Source organism: Canis lupus, chromosome 11, assembly GCF_048164855.1.
Source record: "Canis lupus baileyi chromosome 11, mCanLup2.hap1, whole genome shotgun sequence".
Classification (NCBI taxonomy): domain Eukaryota; kingdom Metazoa; phylum Chordata; class Mammalia; order Carnivora; family Canidae; genus Canis; species Canis lupus.
Genome location: NC_132848.1, coordinates 49,457,778 through 49,475,729, shown reverse-complemented (window position 1 = coordinate 49,475,729; position 17,952 = coordinate 49,457,778). Strand labels below are relative to the sequence as shown.

General features: G+C 37.3%; 2 protein-coding genes across 14 annotated transcripts in view; one reads left to right on the top strand and one right to left on the bottom strand.

Annotated features, from left to right (window-relative positions):
- PREPL (prolyl endopeptidase like) overlaps window positions 1–17,912 on the top strand; it is a 69,837-nt gene extending 51,925 nt beyond the window's left edge. For 6 of the 11 annotated variants that reach the window (XM_072768202.1, XM_072768201.1, XM_072768206.1 and 3 more), the window contains 4 exons: window positions 2,066–2,215; window positions 2,875–2,998; window positions 3,825–3,898; window positions 4,269–6,902. In XM_072768202.1, coding sequence (XP_072624303.1) covers window positions 2,066–2,215; window positions 2,875–2,998; window positions 3,825–3,898; window positions 4,269–4,358 — 438 coding nt within the window. In that variant the 3' untranslated portion in view covers window positions 4,359–6,902. Of the gene's footprint in view, window positions 1–2,065; window positions 2,216–2,874; window positions 2,999–3,824; window positions 3,899–4,268; window positions 6,903–8,497; window positions 10,201–13,871 lie in introns of those variants that run through there. The other 5 variants (XR_012003333.1, XR_012003331.1, XR_012003332.1 and 2 more) reach the window with 3 other exon arrangements.
- The window catches only part of SLC3A1 (solute carrier family 3 member 1), a 48,437-nt gene continuing 31,407 nt past the window's right edge, over window positions 923–17,952 (bottom strand). Inside the window, exons 6-11 of one of the 3 annotated variants that reach the window (XM_072768209.1) lie at window positions 15,443–15,567; window positions 13,694–13,889; window positions 10,880–11,047; window positions 9,917–10,033; window positions 3,509–3,733; window positions 923–1,654 (exon numbers count right to left, since the gene is read on the bottom strand). In XM_072768209.1, coding sequence (XP_072624310.1) covers window positions 3,524–3,733; window positions 9,917–10,033; window positions 10,880–11,047; window positions 13,694–13,889; window positions 15,443–15,567 — 816 coding nt within the window. In that variant the 3' untranslated portion in view covers window positions 923–1,654; window positions 3,509–3,523. Of the gene's footprint in view, window positions 1,655–3,253; window positions 3,734–4,883; window positions 5,484–9,916; window positions 10,034–10,879; window positions 11,048–13,693; window positions 13,890–15,442; window positions 15,568–17,952 lie in introns of those variants that run through there. The other 2 variants (XM_072768208.1, XM_072768207.1) reach the window with 2 other exon arrangements.

The window sequence follows — 17,952 nt, the reverse complement described above, 5'->3', positions numbered from 1 at the left end:
ATAGTGAAGTAGAATCAACCTAAATATCCAACAATAGAGGATCCATAGTTTTAATTAGAAGCACCGAATACTAGCTCTGATTAATTTAAGCAGAAAAGAGATTTATTAAAAGGTATTGGGAAAGGGCAGGCATAGAACTAATCTTATAGAGGCTACACGGCCAGAAACATATCCATATATACCATAAAACTGGCCCAGTGAAGCTATCACTGCCGCTATTGCTGGGCACAAGTCACCGTATACTCCCAGTGCTGCATCTGAAAACTCAACATAAATGTGTCGCTTTTGCCAGAAGAAATTCTCGTGGTCCCTACTTTAAGCCACAAACTTCCCAAAGTCTGGAGCACATTATTATGTCTGATTTGGTAAACCCAAGTCATGTAGCTACTCCATGCTGTGGGGAAAACGGAGAAGGGAACTACCTGGCATTTAACAGCTCCATACTGAGAGGCAGGCTCTGCCTCATAAGGTTAGGAATAGTTTAAATGCAAAAAAGTGGAGTCCAGATGCTAAGCAGCCAGAAGGAATTACTTTTGCCCACTAGGTTAATGTTAATACAAGAGAAAGCTGAAAAGCATGTTAACAGAAGACTACAAGTGAAAAAAAAGCAGCTGCCATTTTATTAAATGTTTTAACACTGGTTATAAGCCAGTGAATGTTTTTTCCTCCTTTGAGGTTGTATATTTTCTAGATTTTCTTCAATTAACATTTATTGCCTTTTTTTTTTTTTTATGTAAAATGTCCCAACTGGTAAGGAATTATTCATGTTGGGTTTTTTAAATTTTTGTGAGAAAATAAATTTAACATCTTAACCATTTTCAAGTATACAGTTCATGTGTGTTAAGTATGTTCACATTGTTGTGCAACCAATCTCCAGAACTCTTCATCTTGCAAAATCAAAACTCTGCACTTATTAAATAGCAACTCCCCAATTCTCCCTTCCCCTTAGAACCACCACTCTGCTCTGTCTCTATAGATTAGAGTCTACCTCCTACAAATGTAATCATACATATTTATCTTTTTGTAACTGGTTTATTTCACTTAGATAAGGTTCAGGGTCTATCTATTATCATAGTATATGTCAGAATTTCCTTCCTTTTTAAGGCTGAATAATATTTGTGTCATTGTGTATATTTTGCTTATCCATTCATCCACCAGTGGACAGACACTTGAGTTGCTAACATCTTTTGGCTGTTGTTTATAATGCTGCTACAGATATGGTTATATTCTGCAAGAACCTGCTTTTAATCTTTGGGATATATACCTAGAAATAGAATTGCTGGATTATATGGTAATTCTGAGTTTAGTTTTTTGAGAAACTAGCATACCATCTGCACCATTTTACATTCCTACCAACAGTGCATAAGGGTTCCAATTTCTCCACATCCTTGTTAACACTGTTATTTGTTTGTTTGTTTTTTTTAAGTTTTTTAATAGTACCCATTCTAATGAATGTAAAGTAGTAGCATTTCTTACTTTTATATAAAATATGTGTGGGGGATCCCTGGGTTGCGCAGCGGTTTGGCACCTGCCTTTGGCTCAGGGCGCGATCCTGGAGACCCGGGATTGAATCCCACGTCGGGCTCCCGGTGCATGGAGCCTGCTTCTCCCTCTGCCTGTGTCTCTGCCTCTCTCTCTGTCTCTCTCTGTGTGACTGTCATAAATAAATAAAAATTTAAAAAAAAAACTTCAGTGTAAATGCCCCCTTTAAAAAAAAAAATATGTATAAATAAAGGCATCAAACTAAAAAATTGTGAAATTAGAAAACATTTTTTGTTTTGTTATACATATGTGTGTGTGTGTGTGTATACACATATATAAACATGACGTATAACATCATCATTTTCAGAGTCTGAAAACCATAAAGGCCAGTTATAAAATCACAGGACCTAGTTAAGGACTGAGTAGTTAGTCCACCTCCTGGGAATCCACATGGCTTCTTGACTTTTGTTCTCTCATGTCCATATGTATATTCATAAAATAAAATGTCTTTCTGAAACTCATTTTGACAACTTATTAGTCAAAATTTAAATTTCTTTGGCTTTTTTTTTTTTTTTTTTTTAAGGCACCTTTCCTGGATGTTCTCAACACCATGATGGACACTACACTTCCTCTGACATTAGAAGAATTAGAAGAATGGGGAAATCCTTCATCTGATGAAAAACACAAGAACTACATAAAACGTTACTGTCCCTATCAAAATATCAAGCCACAGGTAGTGCAAGTTGTGATACACTATCCTAAAGTGATAGAAAAGATCATCAAAGGGATACTTACCATGCTGAGGCAGGAATTTTTACTGGGGTTTTAAGTTATTTCTGCTCAAAATACCCAAACACCTCTCAGCAACATCTCTGTTAATACTCAATTTAATAGTTCAATAGAATAGATTAGATATGATCATGGTCTTGCTAGCCAAGGAAAGGCTATTCCAGGTAGCAAGTGGTCTAGTACTATAATGCTGTATATCTCTCAAAAGCAAATGAGAGGGACGCCTGGGTGGCTCAGAGGTTGAGTGTCTGCCTTCGGCTTAGGGCATGATCCTGGAGTCCCGGGATCAAGCCCCACATCAGGCTCCCTATGGGGAGCCTGCTTCTCCCTCTGCCTGTGTCTCTGCCTCTCTCTCTCTCTCTCTCTCTCTCTCATGAATAAATAAAATCTTTAAAAAATATAGATAGATAGATGTATGTATGTATGTATGTATGTATGTATGTATATAAAATCCAATACATAAATAACTCTTCAAAAAAACAAATGAGAAGAAAATATATCTGGCACCTAGATAAAAAAATTGGAGGTAGTTCTTTTTCATAATCTATAGGGTAGAAAAGGACCATAAGGAATAATGTAAACTTTGCATCTATTTTCTTTCAGCATTATCCTTCTATTCATATCACGGCTTATGAAAACGATGAGCGTGTACCTCTGAAAGGAATTGTAAACTATACTGAGAAACTCAAGGAAGCCATTACAGAGCATGCTAAGGACACTGGTGAAGGTAGGAGACTACCTGTATGCAGGGAATGTAGCTAAATGGACTATTCCCTTCCACATACTGCTCGGTAATACACTTTACACTGTAGACTAAGTCATCTGCCTGTGATTTTGGACAAAAATTGGTTTTCCTATGTTGACTACTCAGTTGAGTCATATTAAATGACTATACTTGTCTCTTTTTGAAAGGAAATATTAAAATAAGGTAGGCAAGGCACAAAGAAAAATAAGTTTAAACATCAAATACAACTTAGAGATGTACTGTCATAAAACATTCATTTAATAATATTAATTGAGCCATTATTCTTGGAAACCTCTAAAAAAGAGATTCTGAAGCTTTTGCTCTGGAGCTTCAGTGCCCAAGCTAGCTGCTGTAATTTTCTCTAGATCTTTCCATTTCACTGGACAAGAACTATTACCTTTCTTCCTTAACAAGACCTTCTGGGCTTAGGGTGGGAGGGACCCATATACAAGTTTTCAGTCACCTTGTTTTCACTCCATGCTTCACACTCACCTACTACAATAGAAGCTATTTCCAGGTCGCAAAGACTCTGATTCCATAGGGCCAGTTGGCTTCCTCTTGTGACACAACCTTCTCCATGTGGCTCTCCAAATGTCTTCCATCTAGTGTCTTCAGCCACTGGTTCTCCTCCTCCTGCTTTCTCTGTTTCAGAAGTCTGCCTTCTACTGCTTGCCCCCTCCCATCTCTTTCTTGGTGGTGATAGTTTATGCCTTTTTCCTTCATTTATTATTTTAATAGCACATGTGGGAGGAAAGAGGGTGAAAAATGAGTCTCAAAAAACCTAATTGTTTCATGTTAATTCTTTCAGGTTATCAGGCCCCCAATGTTGTTTTAGATATTCAGCCTGGAGGCAATCATGTAATTGAGGATTCCCACAAAAAGGTATGTTATCAAGCCTCTCTCAGTTTCCAGATGCACAAGTAGAAATGTGTTGCAGTTAACATTTCAGTGATTGCATCAGGGTTTATGATAGCTGCTTCATTAACTGTCGGGGGAGTGGGGGGGCGGAGAGGAAGAACAGTGAAGTCAGTCGAGAAAAAGGGTTCCCTCTTAACACTTGTAAATGAGATCTATTAAAGAAAGTAATGGAATCTTAATTTTTGGGAGCACCTTCTGCCTCTGTCCCAAATAATAAAAGTACCTTTGCCATAAGTTGCTGACTTAAGGCTTAGGTGAAGATGGATAGATCAAGAGCTTTAGCACTGGAGTTTTACAACAGAGGCCTTCTAATTTTTTAATGTGTTTCTTTTAGATTACAGCCCAAATTAAATTCTTGTACGAGGAACTTGGACTTGACAGCACCAGTATATTCGAGAATCTTAAGAAATACCTAAAATTCTGAAATGCTGCATTCCATGAGAATTGGAAACACTGAAATATTTCATAGTCTTATTTCCAATTGGGTAAGCAAAAGTGAGATTTTTTTTTTAAGTTAGTAATTTTCTAAAATTTGCTTCTCCATCCAAACTTTGTCTAATGTACATCTCACTTGCTTATGTCATTCTCTTCACTGGTGCATATGCCCCTCAGCCTGGGAAAGTAGTTTTCAAACCATGCTCCTCAGAAGGACATGGAGTTGGGGGTGAAGGAAGGATTGGTGACAGCACAACTCTCCCCACACCCCCATCAGAACAGCTTTGTTTTTTGTCTGTTCTAACATTTTCTTTGAAAAGTTTACAAATCAAGGTCCTGCCTCTTTGCTAGTGAATGTTTTTAAGACACTTCAGCAGTAAGTCATCCTCCAATTTTCTATGCCTGTATTTTACGAAAAAGATAACATTCTTCACATTAGAATTCAGCAGATCTTTCTAATATCTGGAGTCCTGAGGTTCCGATCATCTCTTGTATTAATACTATCTCAACAAAGTTACAAGTTCTGCAAGTGATAATTTTATTATTTTTAAAAAACATTTGGGAACCTTTGCATTCAAGCTGTTTTTACCCAGCAGCATGCTATACATGAAGTTACTGCAAATGCTTGTAATAAAACAGAATGCCAGTGTCTTCATCTCTTTCATAGAGGTGCCTAACACAAGCTGTGCAGTATGTTTAATACACTGGAATAGCATGCCCGATTGGAAACAAAACATCTGTCTTTGAAAGCTGTTTGGTGATGAAGGAGATCGTTCGTGTTGTATTCAAGGATGAGGCCTTCTCCTTTATCCAGTAAAATGGCATTCGTATCAACTGTATTGCGATCGTCAGCAGAATTAGTACTTAACCTTATTCTCATTCTTGCGGGAATGTTGGAAATCATTTCCTGGAGATTTACCAGTGATAATTCTCCAAAATTCAGAACCACAAGAAAGACTCTATCGATGCCATCCAGCTCTCTTGCATATACAACAGAGTGGCTGTCATTCCTCAAATAGCAAAACCAGCCCCTGCTGAGGAGCAGGTCATTGGCATGAAGCAAACTTAATTCTTGATATAACTTCAATGCTGATCTGGACTGAGTCTTTTGGACCTATTTAAAAAAAAAAAATCAACATAAAGGTTTGATTCTAAGAGTTGTTTGGGGTTTTTTTAATATATTTTTGGTATCAAATAGAAACTTCCTTCCCCAAAAAATTTGCCTCAGTTTGTGCTTCTTAAAATGACTACCAAGTTATATGTATTGATAGGTAGATAAGAATAGTTTAACTATTGAGAGGTATTGCAAATTCAGGGAGTCATCGTATGCACAGTGCTCTGCTACATCTTGGCCAGAGATGATGAGGGACCAAATTTGACTCCACTTAGGAATCCCTAACCAAATGTCCATGTCTAAGTTATCTGGTGTTTAACTTGCCTAAATACAGTCCCTTTATGCTACATTGTAACTGATAGAAAAGCAGCCACTGTGGCTGTGGACTCTGAGGGCCTCTCTGTTCTGTTTTGTAGAATAATATGTGGGTTGTTTTAACTTCAGCAGATATGTATTCTTACAATAGCTAATGGTGAACAGGAGGTTGCAAAAAGGGATAAAAAGCAAAATGCTTTCCCTAAAGGGAAAGTTAAAAATTGTACTACTTTAATGTGTGTCCATTAAGGAAGATCAGGCTTTATTTCACAGCTATATAAAAAATATACAATTTAATGTTGTGTTTTCCTTTAACATTTCAGGCATCTTCTCCTGTTATTATGTTAAAATGTCATTTTAATAATGACAAGATAATATTCTATTGGATGGATATACCATACTTAATCATCTCTCTCATTTCAACATTCAACTTTCTAATATTTTCTGTGCATCCCTCATATTTGAGTTATTTAGTACAGAAAGACAATTGCTATGTCAAAGAGTATGGACACTTGATTCATAATGCCAAATTAGTCTTCATCAGAGCTATTGCCAAATCAGTGGTAATGTTCATTTCCTTGGACTCTTGCCAGCCATGTTGACTGCAGTGGTGGTGTTGGCTGTTGTTGCTGTTACTGTTATTTGGGGGCAAGTGCCTAATGTGTGGTCTTCAGTGAACATCTACTGAATGTCTGAAAAAATGTTTATTCTCTATTAACAGGTACAAAGGTATTTATGGTATATGTATATGGTGTATGTATATGACTTGTCAAATTACTATTAACATTTCCTATAGCCTTAGATAATGCATGGAAAAGTATAGTTCAGTGCCACTCACAAAGAAGTGCCCAGTAAGTGTTAACTATTATTTGTGTCTCCTTCCTAAAAGTATGTTGACCTGTCTCTCTGTAATTGTGGATTTGTCACTTTCTCTTGACATTTCTCATAGTACTTGTTTTATAAATTTTGGAGCTATTGTTAGATGCATAGATTCATGACTTGTAGTGGAATGTTCTTTTATCAATTTTTGAGAATTGCATTTGCCTCATAACGCTTTTCATATTGAATTCTATTTTGTCTGCTATTAAATATTTCCACACCTGCTTTTTGTAACTTTATTCTTCTAGTAGGAAATGCATGCACACAGTATAAAATTTATGAGAACAATATATAAAATAAGGTTTTTCCTAATACCACCCCTAGCTTTTCACTTCCTCTCTCAGAAATAGACACTATTATGATTATGTGTGATACATGTTGTGCCTGTGCAAACATGTACGTCTACTTTTTCACTATGGCATGATACCATTATAGATGCTATTTCTTATTTAGTACATGTTAGAGATAGTTTCATAATATCAGTGCATTCTTTTTTAAAGCTGCATACTAGTCCATTTTATAAATTAACCATAACCAAGTCAACTTTCTATTGATAAAATATTTAAATCATTTTCAAGTCATCTTCTTTTTTAAAAAATGATGTGATAGAGATCCTTGAATATTTATCATTTTCCACATAAGCAGGTATTCACAGAATGAAGTTACTGCGTTCAAAAGGTTAGATGCATTTTTGGTTTGATAGCTATAGTCAGGAGGCAAGCTTTATTTTTAAATTTTTATTTTAGCAGGTCTTATGTCAGATTTTGTCTTGGTATCTTAATCTGAGAGTTTTTATCTTCTAGTAGGTGAATTTCACCATTTATATTTGTGATTATCATATGTTCAGATATAATCCTACAGCCCTTTATTTATAATTGTGCTATTTTCATCCTTTTTAACATCGAATTGATTTGATGTAATAATTTTCCTTCTAATGTTCTTTGAAAATTATACACTTAAAATTGCAGTGCCCATTTAAAAATATTTTTTTCTTGACATTTGGAGCAATGCTGTCTAAATGTACTACCTGCGGTGCTGGAAGTGTTCTGTATCTGTGCTGTCCAATGTGGTAGCCACTAGCTACAGTACACTTGAAATGGTGCCAGTGTGTCACAGAAAGTGAATTTTTCAGTCCATTTAATGGCCACTAGGCAGCTCAAATCCAGAGTGAATTACTCTGTTTCCATGCCCTGAAAAGACCATGCTGCCTGCTCTCCTGCCACTTTCCATATTTAGAAGTCAATCACTAAGATTTTTGTTTCAGAATATCTTCTTTACCTTTTTTTTACATTGTATATCAAAAAATATCCTTAAGTTCTGTTGATCCTTTCCTGACAGTGTTTTATATATCATGTCTTTTTTTTTTTTAAAGCCATCTCTACACACAATTTGGGACTCAAAACCCTGAAATTGAGAGTCACATGCTCTAAGCCAGCCAGCACCCTACATCACTGTCTTTTTAGATTCATTTTCTGAGTTCCTGATTATTCCTTCAGAAACTATATATGCAAAAATTGGGGTCCTTTTCCAGATCTATATTCTTGAATACTAATTTGAATGGATACAGGATTATAGGTATAGAATCAGATTTCCATCACACTTTTATTAAAGATTAAAGTTCTAACGTGTTCTAGGATCCTCTTGAGAAGCCAATCCAACTCTCAGTCCTTTCCTCGGGCAAGTTTGGTTTTGGTTTCTACATATTTTTAGGGTATTTTCTTTATTCTTGCCATTCTAGAAAAGAAAATTTCTCTGAGTTTAGTTTCTCTTCTCTTCTAGAAACACCAAAATTTTTCTTGTTTTATTTTGCTTTTTTACAGTGCATTCTGGGAGGAGCCTCTGGATCAGTTTTCCAACACCCTAATTAGAATTTCTATTTCAGTGTTTCACAATGTTCTACATTTCTAAGATATCTAATGTTTGCTATATCCCCTCTACTTTCTACTGTTCTGGTAAGAGTGGAGTGTCTCATCTTAAGTTTTCTCAAATATGGTGTGATTCTTGGTGATCCATTTACTTTTGCATTTTGATACCCCTTGTCTTTAGTTACCTACCTCTAATAATTATGGGAAGCTTAATTTTACTTTCCTTTAGAAGTTACTTAAATTTTTACCTATCTCTAGGGCTTTTGTAGATTTTATTAAATAGCATTGCTTGAGACATTTTGTTACTCATGATCATTTGAAAGGCTTGACTAGTGTTATAGAAAAAATTTTAATTTGCACTTGCACTTTTTCATCTTTCTGATATACATTTTTATGTAGGATTTCTTTTTTTCTTTTCCTTATTCATGAAAGACAGAGAGAGAGGCAGGGGGAGAAGCAGGCTCCCTTCTGTGAGCCTGATGCAGGACTTGATCCCGGGATCACAACCTGACCCAAAGGTAGATGCTCAACCATTAAACCATCTAGGAGTCCCTATTGGATTTCTTATGTATAGGACATAACAAAAATCAAGAGATTTAATCCAAAACACAAATGTTAAAATACATATTTTTGTTTTCAAAGACCTATGAATATATAAAACAAAACTAATACTATATCCCTGAAGCCTCTGGAGTTTGGATCAGGGAGCTGTAGGAACAGGACGGTTTGCATAAAGCCCAAAACAATAACATGGGAAGATTGCACTTACTGTGGTGTGAGCATTGTCAAATCACTACATGTACACCTGAAACTAATATAACATTGTATGTCATCTATATTTTGGGGTAAGGGGAAATTTTTTAAGTCTCGTGGAATGCTAGTAATTTCTCTGGCACATGATTCCACTTGGAGCCATTTCATACTGCTCTGGTCTAAGGAAATATACTTAGCACTTTGCCAAATTGAGCAAACCAGTTTTCTGCAAACCAGCTGGATTTGGCAAACTTGATCACCCAAGAACAATAAATAGTATGGGCAAAAGCCAAAGGATGTACTTTTCCAGAACAGCTACTTTTATGAATTCACTGACTTTTATGAATGTCTTGGTTTCTCCAGGTAAATAGCCTTGATGGGTCTCCTTTCCTTCCTTTTGTGGGCAGGAAAGGAAAACAAATAGCTAGTCTTGCCAGTGAATAATATATTCTATACTATATTTCACATGGTGTACTTATGTACCAGTTTGTAATGATTTAAAAACTGTAAGAGAAGTCTATGTGATTGATTTAGGGAGAGCATCAGTTAAAATTTTAGTTACCCTCAGGCACAGAAACTCATTTCCTGTTTCTGGAATCAGATTAACATTTTGATACTTACATCAACATTCACAGTATGGTAATCTGAACTGGTGGGTAACCAGGTGTGATTGGCTTCAGAAAAACCAGCATTTGAGCTATTGTCCCACTGCATTGGTGACTTTGAGAGAAGAGTATTCTGTGTCAAAAGACCATAAAGAGAAAACATTGGTCTAGTTAGTAAAAGAAAAATCATTTGTCCATAATTTACTTCATAATTAATTCCTTAACTTAAGCCAGCTTCACACTTTTTTTGGAAAATAGTGACATCTTGAGTTTCAATAAACTATAGTAACTAGACTTTGATACATGCTTGGAGTCTGCTTTTTTTCCCTAAAAATGAGTAATGTATGATTTCAAAATGTACTGTTACCAATTCATTCTGTGGTACAGTGATGCAGCCATGTATAAGTAAGAGGACAATTCTGTCCTCTTTTATCCAGCCTAGTTATTGCTCATGAGTGCACATACACAAATTTAGGAAATACACACCAAATAAATATTAGGGAAATTGGATCTCCTAACATAGAAAACTAACCATACAAATTATTTCAGGTTCACCCAACAACACAATTTTGAGATTCATAAAACAAAAACAAAATAAAAACCACTGAAGTCTGAGGCTGTGCATTTACAATTTGTTAACGTGAAAGGACGAATTTTTTTTTAAAGGATGAAATTCTGTGTTCAAAGAAATCTAGCAGTACAGACAAGCAGTATAATTAATGATCCTAACTCCATATTTCAGGTGGAGGGCAATAAGTAATATTCCAAACTCAAAACATGGGATCTCAAAGTCTAATGTGCCTACGAATCAGATGGAAAACAACATAGATTCCTGGGCTCTAACAATTCAGTTGTATGTCTTAGGAAACAGCATTTTTAAGCCCCCAACCAAGACAGTTGACTAATAATAAGAAAGGAAAGCAGAGAGTAATCATTTTCAGCCATAGAATAGGAATAGTAAATTCTTATGTTAACTTACAACATCATAGCTTTCATTGAAATTTGTGACTAAAATATTTCTCATTCCTATTTCTTCCCCATAGTAAGTTATGGGAGTTCCAGGGAGTGTGAAAACAAGCATGTTCATGATGTTGACATATTCTTCCCCAAAACGAGAAGTTAGCCGGGCATTGTCTGGTCCACCGATCTGAAAGGCAGATATTTTAAGAACACAGCTCAATATACAGTTTTCTGGAAGATTTACCCTATTCCACAAAAAGTTCATCTGTGGGTACCTTGGTATCAGCAAGCCTGGATTTAGTCCCAACCCTGCTACTTACTGTGTAATTGATCAATTTACTGTCTTGGCATTAGGATTAACAAAATGGTGGTAACAAGTTTCTTCATTGAGATTGCAAATACAAAATGTATGATGGTGTATATTAATATTTTCTCACATTTGGATAAAAGAATATGGACAAGAAAGAAAACAAAAATGTTTCTCCTGTAGCACAACAAGTAGGGAACAGGTGGAAGGAACAGAGGCAGCAGAGATTTCTAAGTGGGTGGGGGGGTGACTTCTGAACTATTTAAAAATTTACACCAAATTTTATAGGGAAATGTACATAGCCCAAGAGTAAATTTTCTAAAGTGTTTTCTATTTTTAAATTTGGCTATTTCTAGTTAAATGCTCTAATTACATAATATTACATGTTATCTAGTCCTTACAACATCATAGCTTTTGTTAAACTATACCATATATACCACAACTCAATTTCATATGCATATGTTGAGCATGGCATTTTACTATTTATAAAGTACTTATAGGGCACCTGGCCGGCTCGTCAGAAGAGCTTGCAACTCTTAGTCTTGGTGTCATGAGTTTGAGCTGCACATGGATGTAGAGATTACTTAAATAAACTTTATAAAAAAAAAATAATTTCACACCTACATTACATCTTATTGTACTGCTCCATTGTCAGGTATTGTCTCCATTTTACTAAAGATGAAACAAGCTCTCTGAGAAACCACATCACTTATTCAAGGCAGGGTATGGTGTAAAACCAGCCTTTGAGAATAAGAACTTAGTTGGATCATTATAAACTATTATTCTATTTTTATGGCCAGAAAAGTCAAATTTTGCCTCTGTTTATTTTCATTATCTTGAGAGCCTTTGATAAGAAACTATGGCTTCTCAAGCTTTGTGGACTTAGAGCACTTTCTTTCTCAGAACTGAAATTAATATTTCCACAGATAGTTCACAGCAATGGACAGAAATCCCAGTCACCTATGATATTGGAGACTCAATATATGAAAAAACAAGTGCTAAAACTCCATTATTAAATTTTGTAATATAGGGGGCACTTGTGGAATGGTAGGGGAAGGACCTCTAAAATCTCTACCATAAAAGCAAGGAGAATGCTGGCAAAAACTAAAAATCCACTGTTTCAGAACTCTGGAAACTAGCTAAAGGCTTTCAACCATCCAAGAAGCATTTACTCAAGAAAAATGACAGGCTTTATGTCCTTTTAACTGGCCTTGAACTCCTGCCCCTGAGACCCATGATAGCCTTCCAAACAATCTTGGAACTACCATAGCTGGAGGGGCAGAATAAGTTTAGAGTTCACCAAAACTCAATTTAGAGAACTGTCACTATTTGGCCTAAGCATTCACTTTTAGTTGGCTTTTTTTTTTTTTTTTTTTAATCTGAGAAATGCCCTGTCCCCAAAGGTATTTGCCAGAAACAATCAACAACAATTGTTTAACATCCCACCTGCCTGCGGTGGTGTTACCCGTTGGAGGTTCTATGGAGACTGACCAGACTTTAAAAGCTGGCGGAAGAGGTAACCATACTGGCTTTTGAAAGTCTAACAGATTCTTGGAATCCAGAACACATGCAGATGCCTTGAGAAGGCTCTCATCTCTCACCTCTGGCTAACCTTGAAACTCCGTGCAAGCAGAAAGTGAAGACTAAAATCTACAAACTGTCTTCCAGAGTGGTGAAAGCATGCCCCAACACACACACACACACACAGCCCCTTCAGCAAAGGCTGGGAGACTGACTGGTTCAAGGCAGTTCAGGAAGCTCTTCCAATTGTTAGCTGGCAATGATCTCCCCGAGCAGCCACACCCAACAGAACACATTTTACAAAATTAATTCAAGAACATCACTGAAGAAACAGCAACAATAAACACTGAGGAGGAAGAGAGAAGGGGATTTCCTACATTAATACATTAATTTTGGGTTTTGTGGCTGCAGCATAATATTGATGGCTATTATTAACTGTAGGTCTAGTAAGCTTTACATTTAAATACATTATTTAAAATATCCAATTCTCAACACAAAAAGGAATACAAGATATGCAAAGGAACAGGAAAATATAGCCCATACATAGAAAAAGCAGTCAGTAGAAAATGCAGCTGAGGAAATTCAAACATTGGACTAGTGGACATTAAAATCAACTACTATACATATGTTCAAAAAACTAAAACAGAATTTAAAGTGTGAAGACAATAAAAAGAATACAAACAATAACCAGAAAGAAATTTTCAGAGTTAAAAAGTATGATCACTGAAAGAAAAATTTCACTAGATGGACTGGACAGACCTGAACTGGCAGAGAAATCAGCAAATTTGAAGACTGAGGAGTCAAAATTACCTAGTCTAAGAACCAGAAGGAAAAGAATGAAGAAAAAATATGAAAAACCTGGAACAGACAGGCCTGGCTCACTAAATAATCACTGATGAAGGGAAAGGTTAAGGTCACTTAACAAGATATACCCCTCGTTTTAGGGGTAACTATTTAACCAGCATACCAGCAGCAGATATGCTGCCCCAGGCAATGAGGACTTACCATCCAGTTAGGCCATTTTCCTTCTGGCATGTTTTCCATCCAGGATGTGATAACCTCAAACACACTGTTCCCAGAAGGAGTATTTAGCTTACTGAGATAATCGTTGAAGGGAAAGTCTGCTTCTTGAATAAAAGGCAATCCATAGTACATCATGGTCCTGTCAATGCTCTCTCCATAGGCTTCAGTCCCCATGAACCTGGAAGAATTGGCAGGGTGCAGTGTCCTCAGGGCCGGTCAGAAGACTGGGAAGCATTCTGCAGCTCCTTCAATCTGCCTATTAACCATATTTGGCTGGGCTCACTAGGAAGCATAATTGAGCCAGATGGCCAAGTCATAGCATGCTGGGTGACCTGGACAGTTTCTCATTTCTCATGGACAATAAACCCAAGAACTAGCCTAATACTAGGCTGTGTCTAAGAGTTAAACACATTTGGGGATCCCTGGGTGGCACAGCGGTTTAGCGCCTGCCTTTGGCCCAGGGCGCGATCCTGGAGACCCGGGATCGAATCCCACGTCGGGCTCCCAGTGCATGGAGCCTGCTTCTCCCTCTGCCTGTGTCTCTGCCTCTCTCTCTCTCTCTCTCTCTCTCTCTCTGTGTGACTATCATAAATAAAAAAAAAAAAAAAAAGTTAAACACATTTGATTTCAGTCAATATTGTTCTCTTCCTCCTAAATCTGATTAAAACTCAGTAACTTCCATGAAGCCTATCAATTCTGATCACTGGTTAGAATCTACAGTGTATGTCTGCATATCACGAAAGGGGGTTTTCCCCAGAAACCTCTTGTATAGGAATCCTTGTAAAGTCTCACAATAATAATTGGGTGCACTCTTGGTTCTTAAAAACCAAAACTCTGGGGGCACCTGGCTGGCTCAGTTGGTAGAGCACGCGACTCTTTATCTCATGTTGGGAGTAGAGCTTCCTTAGAAGCAGACACTATTTAGGGAATGACACATTAGCCTGAAAAGACCCATGTCAATGCTAGCTTTACCTGTTTGAGGTAAGTGCACAGGTATTTCACTCCCATCCCTGCCATTACTCCCTGCATGACCATTGCCTTTATGCTCAAATTCTGTTTTCTCAACTATAGAATGGGGATGGCAATCAGAGAGGACCTACTTTAAGGAGGAGAAATTTAATTCTTTCTGTTGATACTATTGGGTGATCTGTATACACATAGAGGCTTAGTGAATGTTTATTACATGTCAGTCCCTGTTGTAAGTGCTTCATGATCTCATGCAGTCTCATAAAACCCTGACAGGTATTACTATCTATCACCTTTTAATTAGAAAATGGGACGTGAGTCAGTGAACCAACCCAAGGTCTCAGCTGTTATACACAACTCTTATCTTAGGTCCATCTGATCACAAAGCATTGTGCTCTACTAGCAGTTTAGCTGAAACATTTGGATTCATACTGTATACTGGACACCAGCAGACCAAATTGTAATGATAACAATAGAATACTTAAAGGCTAACATTTAGATTATATTTTATCTTTTAAGTGATTTTCACAAAAATTCCTATGAAGCAAATACTGATGCACATTATTTTACAAATAAGGAAACAAAATCAGCAAAGTTAAGCAACATGAAGGAATATACTACGCCTTGGCATAACCGAATTATAATACATTGTAGTCATGGAGGTTTGTTAAATAGTTTGAATCTCTTGAGAATAACTGGCTGTGAAGGATAAACTACAGGTCACACCCTTCGCCTGTGAAGAACAGAATTGTGTCCTGTAGTTACCTGTATCTCCCAGGCTCCCTGCTGTACTGGTCCATTGTCTGGCGGAAACTCCGGACAATGTCATGCATTCCAACTTGCGTGGTGGTGAAGTCATGGTATAGCTCCCAGTAGTGTGTGACCGTGTCCTTTGGAAACAGAAAAGCACGATTGCCATCATTTCACATGACAAATCCCCATAGCTGCCCTTACACAAATACAGACGTTCTCTTCAAAGGGCTCAAGCCAACGCATACATGCTGAAAGATGATAGTAGGACTTTCAATGCTCACGGGGTTTTGTGGCTGCAGCATAATATTGATGGCTATTATTAACTGTAGGTCTAGTAAGCTTTACTGAATAACAATTACAAGTGTATTTAACAGAATCCTCCTCCCAAACATTTAATTTCTCCCAAATGCTGAACTTAAAGGCAAAGAAAACATACAGTTCATTATTACACCTATACTTGGTCAGCTCACAAAACCGCAATCCAAAGTATAATGGTAAGAAAAAGGCTAGAAGTGGTATTTAAAAAAAAAAAAAAAAAACCTTTGCCAGGGTTTCAGTAATTTTTCCTGTTATTCATTCTTTGCCTTCCTCGGGTTACAATAATCTAGAATCCAAAGTAAAAGATTGTATCTAACACAAGCCAAGGTGGTTGGGACATGGACAGACTACACAGTATAAACCTGCATTGCCATCCATTCAATGGACCCCTTTTTGAAAATAAGTGAACTTACTTGTTAGATCAAGTGAAGTTTTTTGGAATCATGGGTCCCTTCTTTTTTTTTTTTTTTTTTTTTTAGTTTTTATTTATTTATTTATGATAGTCACAGAGAGAGAGAGAGAGAGAGGCAGAGACACAGGCAGAGGGAAAAGCAGGCTCCATGCACCAGGAGCCTGACGTGGGATTCGATCCTGGGTCTCCAGGATCGCGCCCTGGGCCAAAGGCAGGCGCAAAACCACTGCGCCACCCAGGGATCCCCATGGGTCCCTTCTGAAGTAACTTTTTAAGTTTTTCTTGGCAAACACACAAAACCTATTCTGATCATTTGTCATAACTGGAAACATACGCCTGTTTTACAGTATCTCATAATTATCAAGATTACTTTGAGATTTCTTCTCCAAGGATAAGTGCTCTCTGGGATTGAATAATGCATCACACACACCTTCATTTTTCCTATTGGAAATCATCTGCTTTCCCTACCCCACCAAAAACTGGCCTTTGGTTCATGACATGCTCTCATAATTAGTCCATGCATTGCCAACTTTAATTTATTTGGTTTAATGAGATCAGTAAGTAACCATAAATCTGTTACTCAGGACAAAAGCTAGACACTTGATAATTAACTATCAATTTCATTTTTCTTTATTAAAAGGGCATCATGCTATATATGTTTTAGGGTTTTTTCACTAAACATTACACTGCTAAGATTCACCCATATTGTGTGTCACTGTAATTCGTCTATTTTGACTGATGTATATAATATTTCCATTGAATAAATCTACAAATCCATTATTTTGAAACCCATTTTAGGACTCCTGTCTATTTAGCCATTGAACGTACAGTGTCTGTAGAGTGGTGGTCAACCAGAAGAGCAGAGTGGTGTCCTGATTACTGTTTCTCATGTGTGACATGGGGGGAAAGGTGAGAACCGCTGGTGTAGCTACCAGACTCTGTAGCAAGGGAGGCTTGGTTTATAATTCTGTTTATCACCTCTGTCACCCCTGAAAAGTTGACTTCTCTAAGATTTGCTAAATGGGGATCATGAAATGTCTCATGAGCTGTTACAAAAGTTAAATGGACTATCCTAAGTAAACACATAACATAGAGGAGACACTCAGCAAGTGTTTGTTCCCTTTGGTGTGTCCTTTAATGACAACAAAAGCACCTGGGGAATTTACAGGCCTCCTCCTCACTTGAACTTGAGTGAGATGACAAAATCACAGTGAGTGGTTACAGCTCTTGGTGGAGTCCAGTGTCCATGCCCTCAGAACCCTTGTCACCAAAATACTTCTTAAGGATGCTCTACACCAAAGGGAACCAATGGAAACATCTAAGAATATGGATTTGAAACTCCTTCTTCCTGAAGAAAATGATTCAAAGCACTTCCTGTAGGGGTACCTACAGGGCTGGGCTCAGTGGAGCATGTGACTCTTGGGATTATGAATCTGAGCCCCATATGTTGGGTGTGGAGTTTACTTTAAAAAAAAAAAAAAAAGGGGGGACGCCTGGGTGTCTCAGTGGTTGAGCGTCTGCCTTTGGCTCATGGTGTGATCCCGGGATCCGGGATCGAGTCCCACATGGGGGTCCCTGCATGGAGCCTGTTTCTCCCTCTGCCTGGGTCTCTGCCTCCGTGTGTGTGTGTGTGTGTGTGTGTGTGTGTGTGTGTTGTGTGTGTCATGAATAAATAAAGTCTTAAAAAAAAAACTATGCCTTAAATTCAAATGCATATATTAATAAATTTAACTACATTCTCATCTCTGGTCATTGGTGTCTCGTGCTAAAAAAGAAAACATGGATGGCATTT